At 40.8% G+C, this 24,103-nt stretch overlaps 1 protein-coding gene across 1 annotated transcript in view; it reads right to left on the bottom strand.

The window, feature by feature from the left end:
• NEBL (nebulette) overlaps window positions 1-11,815 on the bottom strand; it is a 269,698-nt gene extending 257,883 nt beyond the window's left edge. Inside the window, exons 1-2 of the mRNA XM_056336349.1 lie at window positions 11,284-11,815; window positions 10,183-10,277 (exon numbers count right to left, since the gene is read on the bottom strand). Coding sequence (XP_056192324.1) covers window positions 10,183-10,277; window positions 11,284-11,352 — 164 coding nt within the window. The 5' untranslated portion in view covers window positions 11,353-11,815. The remainder of the gene's footprint in view (window positions 1-10,182; window positions 10,278-11,283) is intronic.
• Between the last annotated feature and the right edge of the window lie 12,288 nt (window positions 11,816-24,103).

Here is a 24,103-nt window from a genome sequence, read left to right on the forward strand (position 1 = left end):
CCCCTTGCGTAAGTAGACACATCATCACTGTTAAGTTTCCCATAATACTTACTTCTCAGTATCATTTACTAGAGTTGTCAATTTCTTTCACATATTCCAGAAAATACTGTTCTTCTAAATATATCTTTTGATATTTTTTCCTCCAGCCTGGTTTTCCCTTTCCCCATCCTTCCTAACAATTTTGTGCTAATGCCACAGTGTTTCAGCAAGTTATGCTAGTAACTGTTGTAACAAACTTCATCTGTTTTCTGATAGCCTGACAATTCCTATCAACTACTTCAAATTAGATCTTCCTATGTTACAGCAAAATTTGTATCAAATACACCTACACAATGGGCCATTTGGCAACTCTTTTTTTGATCAAAGCTTCTATCAAAAGGCACTCCTGTTTATTCACCCCCCATCAATATCACTCCTCTGCTACCCATCAAACACTAACATCAACAAAGGTGCTAGCACCACTGTAACAAACACAAACTGCAGCTCCAAAAAAAGAAATATTTGAGTCCCTTAGGAAGCTTTGCTTTTCTACATCTATATTTTCAGGCAGGTTCTTAAAAACACAGACTGCAACCTCCCTTACAGCAACATACCAAGCATGCCAGTTCTAACAGTGGCAACCATCTTCTCGGTCAACCACCTACTGAGCATTTCTGCTGCTCAAAATCCTCATATTGGCCCCCTTTCTTTTTGTATAACCTGGCAAATCATCAGAAATTTCTTCCCTGTTGCATGTGCAGATGCACACCAGTGCAATGCAACGCAACACGTGAATATCCCACTGTGTTGAACGTATGGTACTCTACACTATTTAGCAAAAATAGCCCATGCTTTTTTCCACTTTTCAACACTTTTCTCCTCCACAAACCTAGCCATTTGCATTTTAATTAAATCTGAAATCAGCATCCTTTTTAAAAAAAAATCTTTCCCTAAGTATTTCTATTTATAGTTTTCTGATGTCACAAAGATTGCATTACAAATATTGAATTCTTCCAAACTAAAACCGGAACAAAACAAAACAAAATCAGCTATTAACATTTAGTTTGCCAAGTTAAAAAAAAAAAAAAAAAAAAACTGAGGTGTAACTAAAGTAAGTACAGAACAAATTTCTTTTTAAATTTGTGAAACTGGCATTGTATCAATACACCTGTGTAAAAAATGCTGCCATTTAGAGAGGCAGAACATGGTGGTGGACCACCTCCAAGCATTTGCTCTCCTAAGGCGGGGTGGGGAATCTACTGTGAATTTTTGAAACTGTGAAGTCGGGAGGAAATTTAAACAGTTTCCATATAGTTCTACGTTTTAAGAAATCCTCTTTAAAAAGCAACTATGCACTTCCCAGAAAAGTCTTTGCAATATATGTTTAAATGATTACTGGCCAAATTACAATTAGGTTTTCATTTTTAAAACTAAGCTGCTGTAGTCTTCTCTCAAGTGTGACACTGATAGCACATTTTTGTGCCCTCCTCCTATTAGGATGTTATGGGATCAGCTACCATCACACAATTCCACCGCAACTGAGAACAGGAGGATTTGGAGCAGGAGAGCAGGAGAGTCAGGTGGACGAAGAAATATGAGAGACTAAAAATTCTGCACTGCTCGTTACCCAGACTTCCTCCTGGTACAAATAAAAGTTATACAGGCAACATGAACAGAAAGCAAAGGAAAATAGCTTGGCCAACTCTCATGCAATGTCAGCTCTAACATCAGAAGGCAGAGGGAGGCACAAAGAGAAGAAATGGACTGATCTGAGAATCAAGAAGGTGAATTAACTGTGTCTTTTTGTTTTTTCAAGAAGTTGCTGTGTGAGATGACATAACTAGAGGCAGCATGAACTGGTCGGTGTCACTTATATTCAGGCAGACCAGTTATTCAACAAGTACTTACGGCAAACTTCTACCTTGCAAGTCCTGCCTACTGTCTCCTTTTCAAGGAACCTCAACATCACACAGTCAGACTCTGCCCTCAGTGAAACTTCTACAATCTCGAAATTTAGCAAAGTTTCTGTAAGCAAACCACAATATTCAAAATTACAAAAATAACATTAATTGACCACTCAGCCAAGACTGTATGCTGTCTGGATAATTACAGCAAGCTTCCCATGACATTTTATGCAAACAGCAAAACATGCTTCTTGACACTGAGCTGACTGACATGATGTTGTCATTCTGACATCACCAACTCTGGAAATTCAAAGTAAACATGGAAGATTGGAACATACACTTATTTTTCTTCAAGCTTTATAAAGTGCATAGAGTTTATCAGGACAGCAGACTTACTTGCAACCATCAACAGCATTAGCAGAGCTACACAGAACCTAAATTAAAATTCAGCCAAGTGAAAATACTTTTTTTTTTTTTTTAAGTCCTTTGGCAAATATGATAGGAAATGTTATGACTTAGAAAATTTAAGACCCCAAACAGTTAAATCAAAATCACTGTTAACAAAACATACCATCAAGATTTCACAAGCTTGCTACAACTGGTTATCACCTCTTCCAAAGCTCAAGCTATGAAATGCAAATAAGTAAATTATCTAGAATCAAAAAATTTCACCTATTGCTCTGTTGCCTAAATATTTCAGTAAATACAATGAAACAAATTTTATCAATCTTTAGGAATGAGTATGGAGAGTAACAGCTGTTAAGAAAAATCAAGATTACGTTGAGCATCAGCAGTGTCTAAGATACTAGGAAGCAAAGAAAATGCCAGTTACTGAAATTGTGACTCTGTAACTACAGTCTCCTGAGAATTTATATTCAATATATTCTATGACACAGGTACTGAGGAGATGTAATATTCTTCCTTGGAAAAACTATCTGCAGTGTACGATGACCAGTGGTCATATAAATTAAAAACATGTGTTTACTTGAGCCAAGACATAAACTGGCAACAGATCAGGATCCCACACAGCAAGAAAGGCTTATAGCAATCCTTGCTAATAGCTTTGAATGTCATGTTTAGTGCACTCTAGCATAAAAATAAAACAAAATGTAAAATACTCACTTGCATATTTCCTGTTTATTGTAATTGTCCCTTTAGAGCAATTACACCAATGGACAGAATATTAAAATATGTGAATTCCCAACACAGACCCTATGTTCACATCAGGTACTAGATGTGACAGTACTGGCTCAATGCAGTCTGAGAATTCACCTGCTCTGATAGAAAACGCCTAACAACTCGTCTCCCTCCGGACAGTTCTTCCACTCCATTCGCACCAGCAGAGAAGCAGGCTGGCTGCAGGTAAGCTGTAGCACTCCGCGGTGCTCTCCACAGCTTGCAACAACACAAACCAAGGGGCCTGTTGACGCTCACAGAGACCTCTCACTGCACACTCACCAGCACATACAAGGTGTCATATGCAGGTCTTGATCAAACATGAAATCAGGACACAGCCAACTGAACACGCTGAAATGGAACCTGCAAAATGGTTTTGCATCCCATTACTCAAAGTCAAAGCACTCAAAACTTCTCAACTCTTCCCAACAGCTGACTGTCAGCAACAATTATTCTTCAGTAATTCCTTTGCAACTAACCACCATCTGCCTCATGCACCATATACAGTAACTCCTGCAGTGTTTTCCTATGCTTTCTTCAAAGAGTTAAAGATATGTATCAAACACCTTTCAGAGACTCAAATATATTTTGCCTAAAAAGCTACTTCAATTGTTCTATCACATAGGCTCAGCTTCTCGTCCTACTTTCCTTTTCATTACTGAATACCACCAATAGTAATTCGGACTTAATACTCAATTAACCAAGTAAGATACTATACAGCACCAAGCAGCAGGAACGTATGTTCCCTCTACTTGTAGCTGTCCCTCATATTTAAGAAGAGATTGCATAAATATCCACAATGGTTACATTCTTTCACAATTTTACTTTCTTTCTCATGCAGAACTTAACATTTGATCTAACACTCCAGGAATAGGCAGAGAAGATAAAGTACTTCACTCATTCATCACTGCTCACTACAGAAGGGAAGGCTACATCAGACTACGCAGTACATACTGCTCCAAATACCCTCCCAGGCCTTCAACTAGCAACCTGGGTGATGAAATGAAGATTACACTTATTAAATTTGCTATGTGCTTACAGGCTCTCTGGTGGGAGGGTTGATAGCTTGATAGGAGGGGGCTGTAAGCACATTAGAGAACAAAATTACAATATAAAATGAACTTGACAAATTGGAGAAACAGCTTGGGGGAAAATGGAAATCTAGTTCAATGAGAAGCAAGTGGAAGATTCTGTGCTTAGCCAAGAACAATTAACTGCTCAGATAATGGATAATAACAACTGCTGAGGTAGCAATTCTGCATAGAAAGATAAACTGTAGCCCACAACAATCTAAAGCTGACTTAACAATAGGTTGGGGTTTGCAACAACAACAAAAAAATTGCAAAGACCATACTGGGACTTAGGAGAAAAATTATATATGAGTTGATAGGCATATCTGCTGTTCTACCAGTTATGGTAATGTTCCATTGGGTATTGCAATTCAAATTATATATATATATATACATGTAACACACATATATATATACCCTTGGGAGATAACTGAAGGCAAAGAAACAAGAATTATCAGAAAATACAATCTATGAGGAAAGAGAGCTGTTGTGTTTAATGAAAAGATTGCTGAGGGGAGACATAACTGTTTTCAAACACTGAAGTCCATACTTACAGGATGCTGAACAAGAAATAACAGACTTAAATGACATGGGTGTATTTGGCTCTGACTTGAGACCCTTACCAGCTGTTTTTCTAGTGGTTCTCTTATTTGCATTACTTATTTTCTATTACATCCTAAGAGGAAAGTCTTCAATACACAAAATTAATAAAGAGATAAAGTGCAAATTCTTGCTTTCTAGAAGGTTTGCATGGGAGTTTCTGAGTTGTTTCTTTTTACAAGAATGACCGTTTTGGGTTGACCTATGTAATAGCTTACTTTTGAACAAATCTAATTATCAGAAACAGCTGAAAAACCCAAAATAAAATAATAAAAAAGAAAACCACACATAACTGACTAAGGTTAACCATGCTACAAAACAACCTTCCTCCTCAACCCAAACTCAGCGTTACCTTTTTACCCTAAATAAGCTGTTCAGTAGCAGTTGAAGATGGAGAATTAGCAAACAAAAATCTGTTTACTCTGTGTGTTCTCTTTACTGCAACTCTTAGAAGTGGCTCCATCATATTTCAGATGGATTATTCTTCCTGCTCCTTGCCTACTCATTTTCTTTCTTCCTGCCATATTTAAACTGAGAAATAATCACCTGTTGAAATCAATACTTAAGATAAAGCCAGCTATTTTTAGTAAGAATAGTATCATCACACTCCTAGTCACCTCCTAGAAGCTTTCTGACTGCTAGAAAGAAACCCCACTCATGTTTCACAGCTAAAACCAAACTTCTATACAAAAGTTCACCTTTCAGGACAATGGGTTCTATTTAATGGCCACATTCATCCACTGATTACAAACAACTGCATCCATTTTCCAGCCCATCTGACTGTCCAGAAAGTTGTACCATTTTTTTACATTTTCCAAGCTGACAGACAATAACTTTTTCATTTTTCATCCCTCCTATATAGTATCTTAAAATGTAAAGCTTGACTGCACTTGCAGATCGAAACTGCAGTATAATTCTTCTAACATCACAATATTTCAAATGTATTTGCATATCTATTTCATACTGGCGTAAGTTAAAAAGAAATTAAATCTAGAAAAAATAAAGTGATGAGTTTTTCTTGTCAATAATCCACGCTAAGACTGATGACAGAAGATTTAAATGTTAAAGTTATGTAATCATTCCATATGGCGGCTGTCAAATAAAAACTTGAATGAAGCTAACCTGTCTGCAGGCAATTAGCAAAATTTTAGATACTAAATACTTCAGAAGAATTTGTTCAAATACTGAGGTTGTTTGCCTTTGGCAAGACAGTATATCAGGTCTGCAGAAGCTTAAGCTTTCAGGTTTTGCAGAAATTAAAAAATACATCTCTGTTGGATGTGTTCACACATGCAGGAAGTCTGTTTGCATCAGCAGCTATAGCTAATGCGGAGATAACATTCCAAAAATATGCATTTCAGCTTCTACATTTTGCATAAAAAGTAGTCTTGTGTTTTGGTCTAGTGAATCTGTCAAAAAAAGTATGTATGTGAATATTCGTAACAATAAGTTACCATATAATCATCCTACATGATTCAATCATTTAACAAGCTCCAGAACTAGTACACAGATGGTTAGCTGCCAAAATGCTATTCACTTCCTTGCATCGTCTTGGGTTATTTGCAGCTGGAAGAATCAGTTCTGAGTTTGCAAATAACAACAACTGTTCTTCTTATCATTTCCGTATATATTAAAGTAGTATTTAATAATCTCTATCTGCAGATATTAAAGTGGAATATGGGTTCAGCTTTGCATTAAAGCCACCTTGATTTAACAAATCATCATTACACAAGCCATTTTACCTGTCCTAACTTTTCTTTTACTACCTATATGCCTGTTCACAGAGATAAAGAATTGCTCATTCACCTGCTTCCCACAATTCAGCACCTGGTTGAACTGCAAAACTGGACTACAAGACCAAGCCCTTAAGTCTCATCAACATTATTTCACAAATGAGGCAGCACTCTGGCAACACGGCATATCTAGTCAGGCAGCAAATAAAAGGCAAGACTAAAGTTAAGGAAAACCTAACAGTGTCCACATGCTAAGCATCTACAAGCTTCAAAATGTTGTGTACGAGACCTTTCAGATGAAACATGAATGCAAGTAAAGTGAGAAACACAATACCATACGTCATGAGAGTACTGTACTACTCAAAGGTCCCAGCTGAGATAAAAGCATGATATGCTAAGCATTATACAAACAAGCAGAGATAAACTATCCTGACTCAAACAGCTCACAAAATATGTAAATAATAAAAAAGAGAGGGAACAAAGTTGTACAGTCTTTTCTCTACAAGTAAGAGAACTGAAATGTTTAAAGGAGACAGATCAAGGAACTTCATGGAAACTCTAACACAAAGATCATTCTTTTCAAAGCCACATTATACACAAGCACACATAGACAAAGTCTTCCCTCTAACCCAGCTGCAAAATCTTTCATAAACCTACAACCTACAAAAGCAGTATCAGAACCGCAATACTAGGCAACTCAGCTTCTTGACCTGTACCAGTTCTACTATGTCAGTAGCTCAGTCATTACTTTTGCTATCACTGTATCCTTATCACAGAGAACATATACAACCATTTAGCTGGAAATGTGACAAGCTGCCCAACAAAAAACTTGCCCTTAAAAAAAGCAGAATCCTGCATTTACAAGTATTTCTGCTCCTTTCTAATGGTCACTGAATTAGTGTATTTCACAATATATTCCTTTTTGGTTTGCAACTTCCTGCTAATCCATCTGACCTTACCCTCCTCCACCAAAAGCATAGATGGAACATTCAGAAATCAGTATATTTTTCTTGTATTAATAGAAACACAATTATGTTTCACAGTTAAAGTAACTTCTGATCTTTGCCACTAATGCAGCAAAAAATACTAATTTCTGAAAAAGAGTGGAATATTTTAAGTTTAAAGGACAAAATATACTCAAGTGCATTATCTAACCTGTGAACTAACAAACAGATAAGAGATTACTGGTGCATTTCAACTTGTCCTTAAAAAAAGCTAACTATGGCTTCCACACCTACTAAACAACTTCATGGTATTGCTCTCCTATTCATAGTGCATACTTCTTCACTTTTATCTAAAAATTATACTCTCATTGATGGATGTCCTCAATAGTCTAACAGTAATTGCTCTTTGTCAAGTGCTTGTAGGTGTTTGAGTAAATTTGCATTCTTCACAGATTTTCAGATCAAGCAGTACTTAACATAAAAATGGATTTGCCTCTTACTAATGAACATTGTAAGATACATCATAATCTGAAATACTATAATGGCGTCTGCTTTGCAAATAAGTAACCATCGAGATACAAGAGTATTGTGTCAAAATATGGTATTTTAAAACTGTATTCTCAAAACAGTTTTGCATAAACACCTTATCCCTCTTTTAAAGGACATTAAAGTTTGTTGAAACCACAAAACACACCTTGGTCTTCCCTTCATGATTCTATAGAACACTTGAAATTACTTAGATTATTTGATTAGTTTCTCTAAAAAAAAAAAAAAAAAAAACCAAAGTTAAGTTTACCAACACTTAAGAACAGAATACACATTGCTGACATCCACATTAAATTTTGCCTCTTAATAGAAGAAACCTGTTCTTTCATGGGTTTATGTTGTTTCTTCCCATTTCATATATCAGGTTTGAGGGACATTGCCAAGACAGAGATTATTTTTTTCAAGGATCACTACTACAAAGCTCATTAAAGCAACTACAAGGAAGAATAGCACCTGAACAGTACGTAACATAACCATCAGCCTTATTTACCCTCATCCATAAATAGAAAGACATACCACATAGCCTAATTATGTAGATGAAACACCTCTGCTACAACAGAAGTTAAACATGCACAGCATGGAAACACCGGTGCATAGCATGGAAGAGACTTTGTAAACAAAGTTTTATTAAGTACAAGTAAGTATCTGATTATGTAGGAAAAATCAAGCAACCAAAGCATCATCACTGAAATTTAACCACAAAAATTCAGGTAAAAAGCACCAAAGTATTATTAGGGTTTTAATCCCTGTAAAGGATGTAAGCCTGTATTAATACTTCAACTTGAATAGCACCACAAGCAGAGTCTCATCTAGGGCAAATAACCTCTAGGTTAGTCTCAACCTGTATTGTGTCACTTGTTGAAGCATGAACATCCCCCTCCTACAGAGCTTTCTCTACAACACATTAAGACTGGGAACCAACAACACTATTACAAGAGGTCTAATGTCACCCCCATACACTGTAGAGCACTTCAAGGAAAGCTAGAAATCTATGTATGTAACTACATATGTTCCTAAAGCAATCCAAGTACAACTGTGCCCACTGGAAACAGGTGTTTCAAGTTTTGGCAGCACAGGTGTTTTTACAACAAAACTCGTATTTTAGACAGATAGGCACTGACCAGATTCAATTTTAGCCTGGAAGAAATACGCATATGCTTTTGAACTATTCTAGTAATGGCCAACCATAGACCATCTACCTGAGCATGAAATAAACATTTTAACATATTATATGAGTGCGTATATATACACACACACAAGTATATGAAAATACTTCTGAAAAAATTACATCATGCCTATAGTTTCAAAATTCTGTCTCTTAAAACCTGTTTAAAGTATGTAAAGGTGAAAATAATATGAGTAACATATAACATAAGATCAAATTTAATTCCAAATTCTTCAGATATCCTTCTAACAAAGCATATTATAACTGTTTCTAAAGATTAAAACATACTGATACGCACTTAGAAAATCTTAGCAGCATGGCACAAACAACAATAAGCACCTTTTTTCTACATGCACTAAAATGCTCTTCTACAGTAGTTGCAAGCCAAACATCAAAGCACTCTTCAAAACCCACATAACCAAATCTAAAAGTGTAATATAGTAATAATGTAAAATAGTAATAATGATTATACTCTACAACCAAAATGAACCTATTTTCTTTATCAAAATCTAAGAAAGAAGCAAAATACAAAACAGTACGAAGCACTAGATAACTGGGATTTTGTAAATATCTAGTTTAGCAATCTGAGATACGTGAACAACGTAACAGTTTTAAAAACAGATTGTCACCATCTCTGACAGGATATTGTCTCTGGTAAACTACACAACAGAGAAGCACTCTGTTTGTTTTCTTATTACAAAATGCTGACCAGGTCCATAAGCATGAACAGAGAGCTGCATAATGGACAACTGTAATCCAGCAGGCCAATAATGACTGTAAATACGAGACAGCACCAGATCCGACACTTTCCGGAAGGCACGGACCTGCATCCTGACATCTGATACTAAAACACTACCTAAACACATGATAATCCATTATTTTCATCTCCTAACACTTCAATGCAAGTAGAATACACCATCTGAAAAGATACTAAACTGCTCTAGACTGCACCACTATATCTCTAGATTAAGTTTTTACAGCGTGACGATACCTATTTGATAATATCCACAGCCAGGTTTTCTTTTCATGTGCATTTCTGCAAGACTTGACATTTACAATACTTACGCATTGCAATAAGGTTTCTTTTCATATCCTTTGTAGTTATTCATGTTCAAAGCCATTTTGCAAACTTCACAGTGGAAACATCCTTTATGCCAGTACTGCAAAGAAACATAAAGTAGAATTACTTATGATACTGATGTTTTGAAAGCTATGTTAGGGTACAGTAAATATAAAAACACAATGACATGTCAGTATTTTGGCCATGCATTATAGATTTCTGCAAACTAAATCAAAAGAATTACTTTCACACGAAACCAAAGGTGCTTCTGAAACACTCTCAAAAACGTAAATTCTCTACGAAGGTGAATGCTCAGGACCACAGGACCACCACCACCACCACCGCTGACTGTGCCGGGATTATTTTAAAGGTAACTGAGGCAGGAGTTTGATGTTTTGCCTTGTTAACGAAAAAAATGACACCGCTTGCCAAGAACGCAATAATATGCGAATAAAATCACTAACTAATGTGACGGCTGGCTTTTTGGTGCGCTGAAGAGACGCTAAATTTAGCACATAATACGGTATTTTCCTCCGGTAGCTCCTACCGCCTTGCCTTTCCGGGGACGTTACTTTGGCGCATCTGTCACTGCCTCATTGCTGCTATTTACGGAGCTCGGCGATAACCGGCGTCACCGGGGACACCCCCGAGGGACGGGGCTGTCGCCACGCCGCTGCCCCGGCCCCCGGCCCCGCCGAGGCAGCCATGGCGTGAGGAGCGGCCGAAGCCGCCCCGGCTCGGGGAGGCGCCGACAACTACAGCCAGGCAGCGGCCGCCCACCGCTCCGTCCCCCGGGGAGCCGGGGGGGCCGCGGGGACCCGCCGCCGGCCCCCAGCGCCGTCACTCCCCGGGCGGGCGCCGCAGGGGCTCCCCGGCCCGCCGCGGCCCCCGCTCGCCCCCCGCCAGCGCGATGACACGGCGGCTGTCGCCCGGCGGTGGCGGCGCGGATGCCGGCGCAGCGGCAGCCCCTGAGGCGCTGCGTTTGCCACCTGCCGGCCCGGCCCGCTCCCCCGCCGGCCCGGCCCGCCCCGCCGGAGCCGAAGGGAGCGGGGCGCAGGGCGAGCACGTCCGGGAGGCGCCGTCCCCGCCCGCCCGCGCCCCAGCACCTTGTCCAGGCAGTTGACTTTCTCGGTGGGATAGACCACTTTGCCACAGCGGGCGCACTGGGGGTTCATTTTGCGGCTCCTCTCGGGCTGCGGCTCCCGCGGACGGCGGCGGCCGAGGCTGCGGTGCGGCTGGCTGGGCTGGACGGGGCTCCGGGCGGCCGATCTACCATCCCCTGCCCTGGCGGGGACGCCGGGGGTCCTCAGCGGCTGCCGGCGGGCGAGGAGGTCATCGGCGGCGGCTGGGGAGGAAGCGGCGCTCCAGCTGACTGCGGCTCGGCAGCATGTGTGAGTGGGCGGGCGGGGAGCCGGTGCCTGTCGCCCCCGCCCGCTCGCCGCCGCCCGCCCCCACCGCCTCCTCCGTGTGCTTGCGCGCTCGGCTCCCCGCGCCGCGGGCTGGGTGACTCACGCCGAGCTCCGGGCTGCAGCCGCAAGCCAAGCCAAGCCCACCGGCGCGGCGCGGCCCGCAGCGAGGGGAGGGGAGGGGAGGGGAGGGGAGGGCGAGCCCCGCGCCGCAGCTGCCCCGAGCGGGGCACGATGGCGGGCTCCGCGCCGCCGCCCTGAGGCGCGGGGAGGGGGGGGGGGGGGCGCGGCGCTGCGGCCGCCTCCCGGGCGCACCTGCCCGAGGCGCGCTGTGGCGGCGCCCACCCCTCGCCGCGGCGGGAGGGAGGGCGGGAAGGAGCTGCGGCGCTGCCGGGCCGCGGGGGGGCTCGGCCGTTCCCCGAAGTTAGGCCCGAGGCCTGGCCGAGCGCCGGCGGGCACCTGCCGGGCGGGGCGGGCGCGGGGCGGGCGCGGGGCCCCGGCTTCCCCCGCGGGGCCGCTGGAGGCGCGAGGCGGGCTGCGCGCTCCGCCGCCCGCGCGTCCCGCCCTGCTCTCGGGCGCGTGCCGCCGCCTCCCCGCGGGCGACCCTCCCCGGCACGGGCACGGGCACGGGCACGCGGCGGTCCCGCGGGGCGATCGCATCGCAGCCCGCAGGGCGCATCCAGCGCCTCGGAGCAGCCTGGGGCCGGTCGGGTTTGACTTGCTAGTGCCGCGGGAGCGGTGCAGCGAGGAGTCGCGCATTTTTCCATAGCTGTGTTTAACTACCTGGAATACAAACCGCGCTGATGAAGGTGCTTAAGCCGGTGCAGTGCAGCCTTTTCTGAGGGGGTTGTGGGGGTTTTTTTTCAGTAGTGCAGCGCTCTGGCGCACAGCAAGGACAAATTCTGCACATACTTGGGTGTTATTAAGTAATCAGAATGCAGCCAGCTCAACCGGAATACTTGGCTATAATTCTGCCTTAGCAACCCAACTTTTATGCACTGGTTGTTCAAAGGCGTGGGGAGAAACAGTAATTTCATCGAAATTAATAATATATGTGATTAAGTGAGAAATACCTAATCAGGCTTTAAATGTTACATGACAGAAGTTGTAGAGCTTCTTATGCCTCGTCTAGGCATAAACATCTGGCGTCCAATGAAATTAATGATGTTGAGATGCTGGCAGTGCCACAAGCAACAGGAAAGCAAATTTGCAGGCAGTCTTGTAAATGCTTATTGTCTGCTTTGGCTGTCTTGGTGCAGCAGCAAATAGACCAACTGCTGACCGGCTCCATTTCTGCATGCTGGTCCATTTTGGGGCCAGTGCTAGAGGTCTGCAGTTCTCCAAAATCCTGGATCAGACTTTTTATACTGTTGTTAACCAAATTATTCTTCATCTAGAATTTAAGATTTGTCTTCTCACAGTTGATAGCATGATAGTTTTTTACAACTACCTGAAGACCAGTTTGGACTCGGTCTAAGATTTCCCGGATGGAAAAAGATGTATACGCACCCTGCAGTGCTGATGTAGGGTCTGCTGCCTCCGTGCTGTACAGATTACCTTACAGTCCCTGTTCGACAGTCTGACTGGCAGTGAACAATGGCTTTTATTCAAGGAACTCTGAATGCCAGCTGTCTGAGTATGTCGGTAAAGGAAACTTGAATACATGGTAACTCAGCGGTTTCTGCAGGAATTGTCATTTTTTGATCCATCTGAGATCACATCTGAGCTGAATTAGGCCCAACACATAGGTAAGCAATCTCTGTGCTGCAAAGGTAGTGGAGTAGTGAGCCTGTAGCAGGAAGCAGGATGGAGACCCAGCTAAATAGAGGGCAGTGAATGTTATTTACGTGGGGTGGGGATTTTTTCTTAGCTGACTCAATTCTTGCTTTGCTTAGATTCAGCCTGATGGCTTACGGGTGACAAGGCTCTAGCTCATTAGAAATAACTAGAAGCATACAGCTCCTGCAAACCACTAATATGAAGTCTTCATTCCTGGAAGCTCCAGATTATTAAAATCACATTCAAGGTCTTCTCAGCATGCAGACAAAAATAATTTGGATATTACTCTCAGTCTCAATGCTACGATGAAATCTCCCACCTTATTCTTGAAGGAAAACTTTTATGAACCAAAATATCAACACTAGAAATTAAATAGTAAAATCAATAGGAATACCTGCAGTTGTATCGAAAATGAGTGTTTTGGCAGTATGGAAGCATTCCAATATTTATCATTATTTCAGGTCCAATATTTATCATTATTTCCAGATCCTTTTATTAACTTTTATTAGTTTCCTCCACAAGGAGGGAGAAATAGTGTCTGAAACACAGTCTTCATTTCCACAGCACAGAGCTCCTTGCTCATCAGCCACAACTTTTTTCTAGTGCTACTGTAATGAAAAGCAGGTTCTTTTGCTCTACACAAACCAGTGAGAGAGACAAACCTACTTCACCAATGATTGTTTGTGAGAAAGCAGTGAAATGTTACTCAGCAGCAGTCTTTCCTCTTTCTGAGTAGGTAATGATGCAATAGTAAAGTCCAGCAAAGCAAAATCCAACAACCCTGCTGTGTCACTGACTAAGAGGCTGTAAACCAAAGACTACAAAGCACAGAAGGGTGAATACCTTGCTCTCTAGCTAAAGAACTGTTGCCGCAAGCATGGAGACTGTAGTAGGTAATGGACCTCTATCTCGGGTCCAGCATTGATTCCTAGCTGGTAAGTACTGGCAAGTTGTAAGTGGCATCCCAAGATTTTACGCTCTTATACTTACCTCATCTGGTGCATTTCAGGGCCATTTATCTAGCCTAGATGATTGGAAAGTGAATGTTTAGGTGAACAAAGCATATCAACAACACTTGCAAGAAGATGCTTTTTTCAGCATACCTACACATGTAAACGTGTGCTGCAGGGAAAAAAAAAATTATGGTGATACCTGATTTCACACGTTAATAATGAATTTTACCTGAGGCAGAAAAGTTTAAAAAAAACTGTTAAACTAGAAAGTTAGTCTATGTTATTGGAAGTGACTTGACAACACCTTGGAAGAGACAACCCATAGATGCTTGTTTATATGGTCATAGGGATCTCAGGTTTCAATCTAGTTCTTCTGAAAGGCTTCTTGTGAACTTTCTTAGCTCTCTTTCCCACAAAATAGACTCCTTATAAGCCATCTCCCATGGCTGGTGTTAAGACCGGTTGGATCTATCAAGTGAACTTCGAAGCATAGCCAGAAAGCAAAGGCTTCTGTCTTGCAGGTTACCATGCATTTCCCAGGCTATACAAAAAAGCTGAGAGGTGGTGTTCGCTGCCTTCTGTCATCACATGAAGGCATTGTCTTTTCACCTAAATTTCTGCAAGTGAAGTCTGCTCGCAATGTCGTGGATGTATAGAGCCCTATTGAACAAAGTAGGAGTTCACGTAAGCATAGTGATTTGTCTTTTTCAGAGCAAAGAAAGTGTTTTCTTCCATTCAGATACGTATTCATTTAATTACATTTTGTGGGGGGGGGAAAGTGCTGAATGTTGTATGCCCCAATTAACAGCTGATGCCCCACTTGCAGTGTCATCAGTCATTTTTCTGAAACAAGTATGACAATATGTTCTTACACTCTGAAGGACTTGTGTAGAAATAATGTTTGCTATACTTCACTGATTTTTCATTCCTGATCCAGGTATAAAAGGTGGGCTAACTGACAAGTTACAGTAACGTACTTAAAAATACCATCTTAACTGCTATACCCAGCTCATAATGTTTGTGTATGAGCTCCAGCAGGTATTGTATCACATTTAAGTGGAAGGATGATCTCATGGTTAAGACACTGCATGGAGAATTGCAGACGAAGCCTCTGAGCAGTACTGCAATACAGATAAATAATACTGAAAGAGGTTTTGTGAAATTCTGTGACTGTAATAATTTATGTAGTAAGCAAAGATATTAAACTCATATTGGTTGGCACAGGAGCGGCCAGTCAATTTTTGACCCTTACTGTTTGAGCTTACATTTAACTGTATAAAAGAAGAAACTGCATAGTTACATTTCAGATAGGAACAATGCAACTTTAATGTGACCTTGTTTAGAGCTACCCAGGGTGCTGTTGGAGAAATGTGTTTTTAAATTCTCTACTGTGGAAGGGTAATTTATACTCTTCATATGCAAGGGTCAGTGGAAATATGTTTTCAACTTCAGCTATAGAAAAACTAAAAACAAAAGTGATTGTTTTCCTACCAAAACAAAACCAGAAATTGTTAGACTTTATTATGTTCTGTAATATGATCCAAACAACACTCTGCAGTGGAATCTCAATACATGTTTTCAGAATTACTCAATTTTTAGCTACTCAGATCAATCTAATAGAGTAAGGAAATACTAGAACAAAAATGGTTAACCAGTTACCAGCAGTTTTCTCTGTTCTTAGGATCTCCTTTCTTCACTCAAAAAGCATGCAAGCTGAATCCCGCATCCCACAGTAGCTATACACTTAATGAATATATGAACAAGTAATAATGAAGAGTCAGTATGACTATGGAATTGCCTAGAAGAAGGGGCTTTTATCCTCTTACTATTAACGTTGCAGTGGAAGTTTCAATTTATGCATGGGGTCAGGATTTTCCCTTATTAATGGGTCTTTCAGGGTATTTGGATGATACTTTCTCTTCAAATTATGAAAAAAAAAGATTTTGTCTATGTTTTACTGAAGACAAAAGGTAACTGTAATAAAGCTTAGTAAAAATGGGCTGGTTACTCGTATTATGCTGAGCAGAAGGTTGTTACCTAGTTCATTTGGTTTTGTTTGAACCTCGAATAGCTGATTTATGAGTAAAAAGCAGATTGAAAACTTCTTTCAGGTGCAAATCTTATTACCTGCATGCATATGGATGTGTTACAGAAAAAGCAGCTGGCATCAGTGAGGTGTACACGCTCTGTAATTCAGGTGCACAAAGCAGGTAGAGTTCTGTGGATAGCAATACACAGGGTGTTTTGAGAATTTGGCAGTGCATGCTTGAGTGTTAGCTTTTTTAGCAGGCATATCCAGAGATAAATGAGCACAACTAGGATGCTATAACCACACATCCAGTATTTCGTAAATTGTGTCTTCAGTGATCTGGGAACATAGAAACACTCAACCTGACTTCCAGTTCAGTAACATATTCTAACATCAGAGGTTGGGGTGCCTGTGCACCCTTCACATTAAACTTGCATGTGTGTAGTTTGAGAGGAATGAACAATGTGAGCAGGTGCAGGCAGAGCACAGCAAGAGCTGTGTTCCTCACTGCCAGAGCTGCACTGCTGCCAGTGCCTCAGTTCAACTATTCAGTCTGTTGTTTTGTTTGCAGACCAAGGTAAGGAAGTTGTAGATCCTAAAACACTGTTCACACAGAAAGAAGTCTGAAAGTAGCCTTCAAAATGAATTTCCATATTCAGTGACAACACTTAGAATAAATATACATTATTAGTACTTTTTTAAAATTCCCTTCTCTCTGTTACAGTCCTTGTAATCTTTTAATCCAGTTCCAGCCACATAAATGGAGTGAACTTTTTTATTTTATATATATTGAATGTGTTGGGAGTTTTTTTTACCAGCTGTTTTTCCTCCCTTTCTAGTCAGAGTTAGAGATTCCTACCATGTTTTGCAGGAGTAAAATCAAATTAAGAAATAAAGATTAGGGAAGAGAAAAAGTCTATATATTTTATTTGATAAAGCAACTAATTTTCATGAGCATGTAATTGATACAGGAATGAAAAGCCAACATCAGAGCTCTTGGAGAAGCTGAAGGAGAAGACTGTCTTTGGTCAACCCTACTACACTGTGTCAAGAATCAAAACTAGTTGCTTAATCCCAATCGAAAGAGATTTTCAAACACTTTACCACCACAGACAACCAATCCAACAGTCCAGGCAAAAGGCTCTATGCTGGACTGTCAGCTATGGAAGCACAGAATGTTATTTACTCATTCTGTTTTAGTAGCTATCACTTTCTGTTTGCCATGTTGAGTAAAAGTATAAAGCTACTTGATTTTGCTTATGAAGATGAAATGGGACTAAAAGATTATTTGGTATTTGTGGATATTGTTTACTGGCCTATGTTTAGCCTGAGAACAAAATAGGAATTTAGAGGGAGAATTAGGGTTCTAAACTGAATTTTTAAACCTAATGAGAGGGTTCTGGTAGCTTTGAATAAAACTACAACAATGGCATTATTCATACTCTTGTCTATGCAACTACTTTCCCATTCCAGAAATAGGAGTTGAGTAGCTTCCTGCCTAAATAAACAGTTCACGTAGATGGAACGTGATCTATAAAGCTTTTTAAAATAAGGTTTCCTTTTTTAAACTGAACAAAATAGTGAAATACAGGAAGGGTTGGGCTGGGACTGGGACTGGATCCTTGAGTTTAATGTTTTAAAAGGTTATGTGACGAGTTCAGAGTAACAATATGCTTACTCTGTAGATGGCCTGGAAGTACCGTGTGGAATACACTCCCTTCATTGCCAAAATTCCCTCCATTGCCTCTTGCAATAGAAATACAGAATCATTAACAAGCCTAACTGGGCCTCAGAGGAAACTGTATTTCCAGCCATTTTAGGAAGATTTTTAAATTGTAGCCTTCACAGTACAGACCTGTCAAATCTCACACATCAAGAAGGAGTCTCACATGTTTAGCTCCCAACCTATCTCCCCTGCAGCTCAACCTGTATCACACTCATTTGCAACACTGTGCCATGGCTCCTCTCCCATCCTCTAACCCCACGTGCCAGGCACAGCTGGATGGCCCAGTCTACAGCCTGCAGAACAGCTGCAGCTAGCATGGAGCATCAGGGAGCAAGAAAGGAGGAGGAAGAGGATATCCAGTGCAGCATGGCTGCGTTGCTGAAAAGAAGGATGGATTCCAGGGGGATTCCTGGAAATACCAGCAAAATCACTTTCCAGAAAGTAAAATCTCTTCATGGTTCAATGTTAGCATTTTTCCAATTCATGTTACTTTTTAAGTTTTCAGTTTTGAACATAGAGACTATGAGCTCAAAGGCTATTAAATAAACTCTTACAAACTATAAAAATTATAATCTCTAAACAAACAAATGAAAACAATACAGTTCAGATAAATTACAGGCTTAGGCCAGCAAGACAGTGACTGGTGATAGTCTTCTACCAGCAACAACAACAACATTGGCTTCTGCAGCACCAATCCAGGTCCCAAGCTTGCAGAACATGCTAATGTAATAGGAGACAGGACAGGAAAACTCACCTTCCTCAACCTACCTGGAGATAAACTGCTAAAAAAGGCCATCTCACTTTAAGCTCAGCTCAGACACTTTAAGGATGTGACTGTGTGTTCTGCCTTATACCTGAATTTTTAACAACAGAGCTTCAAAGGATTGAAAGGTTGGGAACAAAAGGCCAAGGCAGAGACCCAGCCTGTATAGACCCTTACCACTGTATAGATCTCTGGTGACCTGAAGGGCACCATTTGTGGCCTGGTACACTGTTGCTTTCATTGAAAAGTCAGGGATAACAAATTGGAAGCAAGGTGTCCTCTCTCCAACATCTTTTGGTGTGTATTTTCATAGGCTTCTGTACTGGGCCCAGAACAAAGTCTAATTTGAACCATCTTCCGAAATACTTCCTATCATATGGGATTATAATAACCTTGGATGGAGAAATACACAATTTAATCTTCTAGTTGTTTATTTTAAATTAACTATAACTGCATTAGAAAATTAATAATAAATCCATTGCACATCTTTTAAACATCTTGACTATTTTAACTGATAAGGTTATGCTATGAATAGAAATTGTGTTGTACATACAGGTACTTTATAATATCTGTGTCATCTTTTTAGTCAGAACCTTTTATTTCTTTCCTCTCTGCAATAGACAACAGGGAATAGCAGGCCCAATGCCACTGTCATGAAAAAGATACAAGTGCCTTTCTTTTCATGAGATCTCTGCACTTGCTCATTAATAAAAAATTAGAAAAGAAGAAACAAAACCATAGTAATTATCAGCCAAAAATTCATCTGAATACTCTAGACCTTGAGTAAGAATCTTAGTAATGTTGCATTTTGGAGGAGAGGTGGTTTTTTAGATGCGGCACAAAAGCATACACAAAGCAAAGGAGAACTTCATAAGGGATGACTACTTTTCCATCTAACTGTAGAATTACAACTAGCATGTTAACTGTAGTTTCAAGAAGTAAACGGAGAGCAACATGTCACATAAATTGGATTTTCTAGCATGTAATTGAGGATATTCAGTGCGAAGTTCTCATTTTTCCCCAAGCTTTCTATGCAGTATCTTAAATGTTGTCTTAGAAAAGGCAATTATTATGTGGAGCATTAAGGAGAGCACAAATATCAGTACACTGCAGAGATACCAGTTAATTTTCCTTTAACTACTGAACCATAAATAAAGGAAAACAGCATTGTTAAATGTTTCTAAAGTTACATCAGGCCAAGCAGCGATTGCATGGCCATGTGAAGGATACAGGTTTGAAACATGCTACAGAGGGAATTATTATAAAGTTACATTATACAGAACATTTCGTTTATTTCATTCACATTACAAAAGCCCTAATGGTATTGCTGTGCCCGCCCCTTCCCTGATGTATGCTGCAGGCCAAGTAGTCCAACTGTCCATGTTGGCTTGGCAGCAGAGTACGTTTCATGTTACCATGAGAGTGACATACTTGGTCCATCGAGAGAAAGAAGGAAAACTCCAGAGGATTTGGTTTTCAGAGTCCCTGCTGGTGTGACTCATAAGGCAGCCAGAGCTACCTGTACTAGCAGCAGCAACTGTATGAGGCAGCACGTCACGCAGCATCCTCATCTCCTCCCACAGAGCAGAGAACTCTTATGAAGGATTAGCACCACAGCCCTGAAATAACCACCCCAGTCTTTCCAAGAGAGCTTCCCAAATTAACCAGTGTGGCTGCAGCACCTGATCTCCCCTAGTCTTCCAGCTCCCTCAAGCCAGGGCCTTGCACTGACGGTATTAACCAGATACAAACCCACTGGTGACCAGTCAACTCACATCTGCTACAGAACCGTCTGCATCCATCTGGGATGATGGTGTGGTAGCACACCCTCCTGCCTCTGATCACACATGTGTTGGTGCATCTCATCCCATTTTTTCCTTACAAGCTCCTGTCTGCTAGATGGTACAGAGAAACATAGTTCAGATCCACCAGGTTTTCCATGGCATTAGCTGGGACAAGCAGGAGGGAGTCCTTTTAACTGTCCCTTCTCCTACCACAGCCTGATTTAAACACATGTTCCCCATCTCTACTATCAGCCCATGTGAGCTCCTAACTTAAATACAGAGTTAGAGAGGGACAAGATCCTTGCAGCCACATAAGCCAGGCTGAACCTGATTTTCTGCTTTCAGTCCCTCTGCTAAGAGATAGCAGTAAATAATGGCAAATAACAGATAGGACTCTCAGTCTTTATGGAGACAACAAATCAGAGGCAAATAAGTGAGGCAAGAGCTATAAAGGCCCTGCCTTCTGTTCTGCTAGGGCTTGTAGGATAGGTGTTGTGCCCAGGAATATGTAGATGTAGAGGCTGAACATACCTGGCGACACCAGCCCAAGACTCCTTCCAGAGGAAAGTCCTCAGACCAAAGAAATGATGTAGTTTGCTAATCTGCTTGGCCTTGATCCAACACATGTCGAAACCAACTGAAAGACTCCCACTAACATCCGTGTGTGCTAGATTAGAGTGTAAATACAATAGGCTATTTAATTTGCACTAAGGAGGAGTTTCAGCATAAACAGAACACGGTGTGGTTGGTTACGTGTTGGCACCACGCACCAGTTTTAAATGTCATAAGCTCCTTTCACAGCACTGGTTGGTGCGAGTGGACAGAAAGCTACCGAGGCAATGTAACGCATAGCTGTTATCTTTCTCTTCATCATATTTAACTCTCTGATGAAAGAGAGGCCAGATTTCTGGGGTCATTTCAGATACAATTATACTGAATTAAACTTCACAACTGTTTACCCATAAAATCTTGATAAATAGGTGTTAACCACTTCAAGTCAGCTTTCAAAGAGGTTCTTAGTAAAAACAAATCCTTCATGCTCACAGAAAGCTTGTTAAATAGTGCAACACCCTGGAAATTGTAACTTCCAAACTATCAAACAAAACACAAATAGTAGTAAACTTACCTACTTTGGTGTTACCAAATTACTTGAAGAGGAAAATGTCAACGTGACATTTACACTTCTTTGGTGTAGCGAATACATGTCCCACCAATTATCATTCAGAAATGGTGCCTTGGCCAACATACTTGGGGCCACAATGCCTACTGTGGCCAGCTCTTCAGAAGTTAAGCAAAAGTAAATACTGCCAACTTTGATAGACTTTTTCTGGACCGGCACTTGGCTGATTTCCTTTGCTCAGCCTGTATTCCAGCTGGGGTAAATATTGAGGTCGATGTATAAATATCACTCTGGATAACTGTTCTGTATAACTACAGTACATCTGCTCTCCCTAAATCCAGTTAAATAAGGCAGGATTGCACTGCAGATCAGATGTTACAGTCTATCAGGAAACTTTCCTCATAAGCAAAACTGAAATTGCACTTGTGCATATTTAAACTGATGCAGATAGTATGGCCAGCTCTAACATCAAGATCATCTTAGCACCAAATCAGTCACTTTAGTTCATAAGGTATTTTTAACTCATGCCTTCGCGCTCCCCCTCTTAATTTCTGAGTGCCTCTGCAGTGGGAGGGTGACTGGTATGACAGATCCAGCATATTACTTAATATTCTGCAGTCCTACTCAGTAAGAGATCACAACCCTATTTTTAGAAGAAAAAATAAAATCACAATTTGACTGCAAGCATAGGGAAAAGAAAAAAGAAAAAAAATAACAGGAAATCTGTACTCAAAAGTTTGTTGCCTTTAATTTGTTTTCAACTCAAATATGTTCCTCCTACTAGGTATAATTTTTCTAACACAACACTGAAAAGTTCTTCATGATCCTGGAAAGGAAGAGAATGTGAAAAATCATTAAGGAAAGAACTCAGCTGCATGTGAACTACAGTTGTAAAATTAAGCTACTCAACTAATGATAGATCAGAAAACCCACAAGCTGTCAGGTTTTCAAATTACACCAAAATTTGTCAAGTATATCCTCATAATTACGTGTAATAACTGTCATGTGAAATTTCTCATTATTCTTTCTTGCCTTTCTTATCAGCTAACCTGCAAACTGTTTCAAATATAAGTCAAGACCTTGTGCTAACCTACCAAACTGCCTGAAGCACAAACCACATGTTTCTTTTAGGTGACTTAATCCCAAAAATACTAATCAAATAAAACTTACAAAGCTAAAATGTACAGTGATATTGTTAATAAAGAATAACAGGAAGTTCCAGCACAGAAGTGTGTGTGAAATTAAAACTTATCTGTAACAAATAATGAGAATGAATGAGAACTCGGCTGACATCGAGCCCGCACAACTACAGCAGATTAAGAAAGGTCTAAGTCTGGCAAGTTTTGGGCTATGTTGTGTGGAGCTGGCTGTTCTTACAGCACTGAAAACAGATATTTTTTTTTTCCTCTCCTGTCAACAGGTTTTTCTTGGACCAAGACAGAAAAGGTCATAAACTTTTTATTTTATTATTAATTAATTAAATCCAGCTTAAATCTTAAGGAAAATTTGTAAGAGTGGGGACAATAAAGCACTGGAATAAACTGTCTGGGGAGGAGGCGTTGAGAGTCTCCATCTTCGGTGCGTGTTAAAACTAGGTTAGCTACTGCTGATGTTAGCCCATGTTGGGTGAGAGGCTGAATGAGGAGATCCCCTGAGTTTCCTCCCAACCTAAATTGTTCCATGGTTTTAAATTTGTATTGAGAACAATACAGCTAATATTGATCCTGCCTTGAGACAAGAATTTGGGGCTGGTCAACTTTTTGTTCAGCCTGATGATTTGATTAGGTGGTTTCTCCACGTTAACTGTGCCTGTACATCTGCCCAGCTTTATGCGGGAGGGATTTTCCTTTGCATTTCGCATGCCTTTCTGCTGTGAGTGAGCTCGTGGAGGGCCTAGACCATACCAGAGGAGAGCAAAGAGCCCAACCAGCAGGACAGGAGTCTGAGGGCAGAGGAAAGATAAACTGGGCAGAAGCAGGATCCTGCTTTGCAAAATTTACAGTGGCCTTTAATGATGAGCAATTCTGACATTGCAAAAAGAATTTCTCAAGCAAAATATGTCTAAATTGGAATGAAGATTGTGAGTATCTTTAATCTAATGAATGGGAAAAGAATTTACAATAATATTGTCTTTTCAAAAGACTTAATCTAGTTATTTAAGAAGACATCAGTATTTGGCTCTACTGATATAAAGGCAAGTGAAATTCAGTCTAAATACTAGAAGAGCCTAAAATCCAACTGGTCTGTAAACAAGTCGAACAGAGGTTCAGCTAGATAGCTTTACAATTTTCCAAGTCACTGAAGCAGTGAAGATATCAATTGTTTGAAGAGAGGACTAACTGGCTGCTGCCTTTTTTCTCAATCCT

Source organism: Falco biarmicus, chromosome 4 (genome assembly GCF_023638135.1).
Source record: "Falco biarmicus isolate bFalBia1 chromosome 4, bFalBia1.pri, whole genome shotgun sequence".
Taxonomy (NCBI): Eukaryota; Metazoa; Chordata; class Aves; order Falconiformes; family Falconidae; genus Falco; species Falco biarmicus.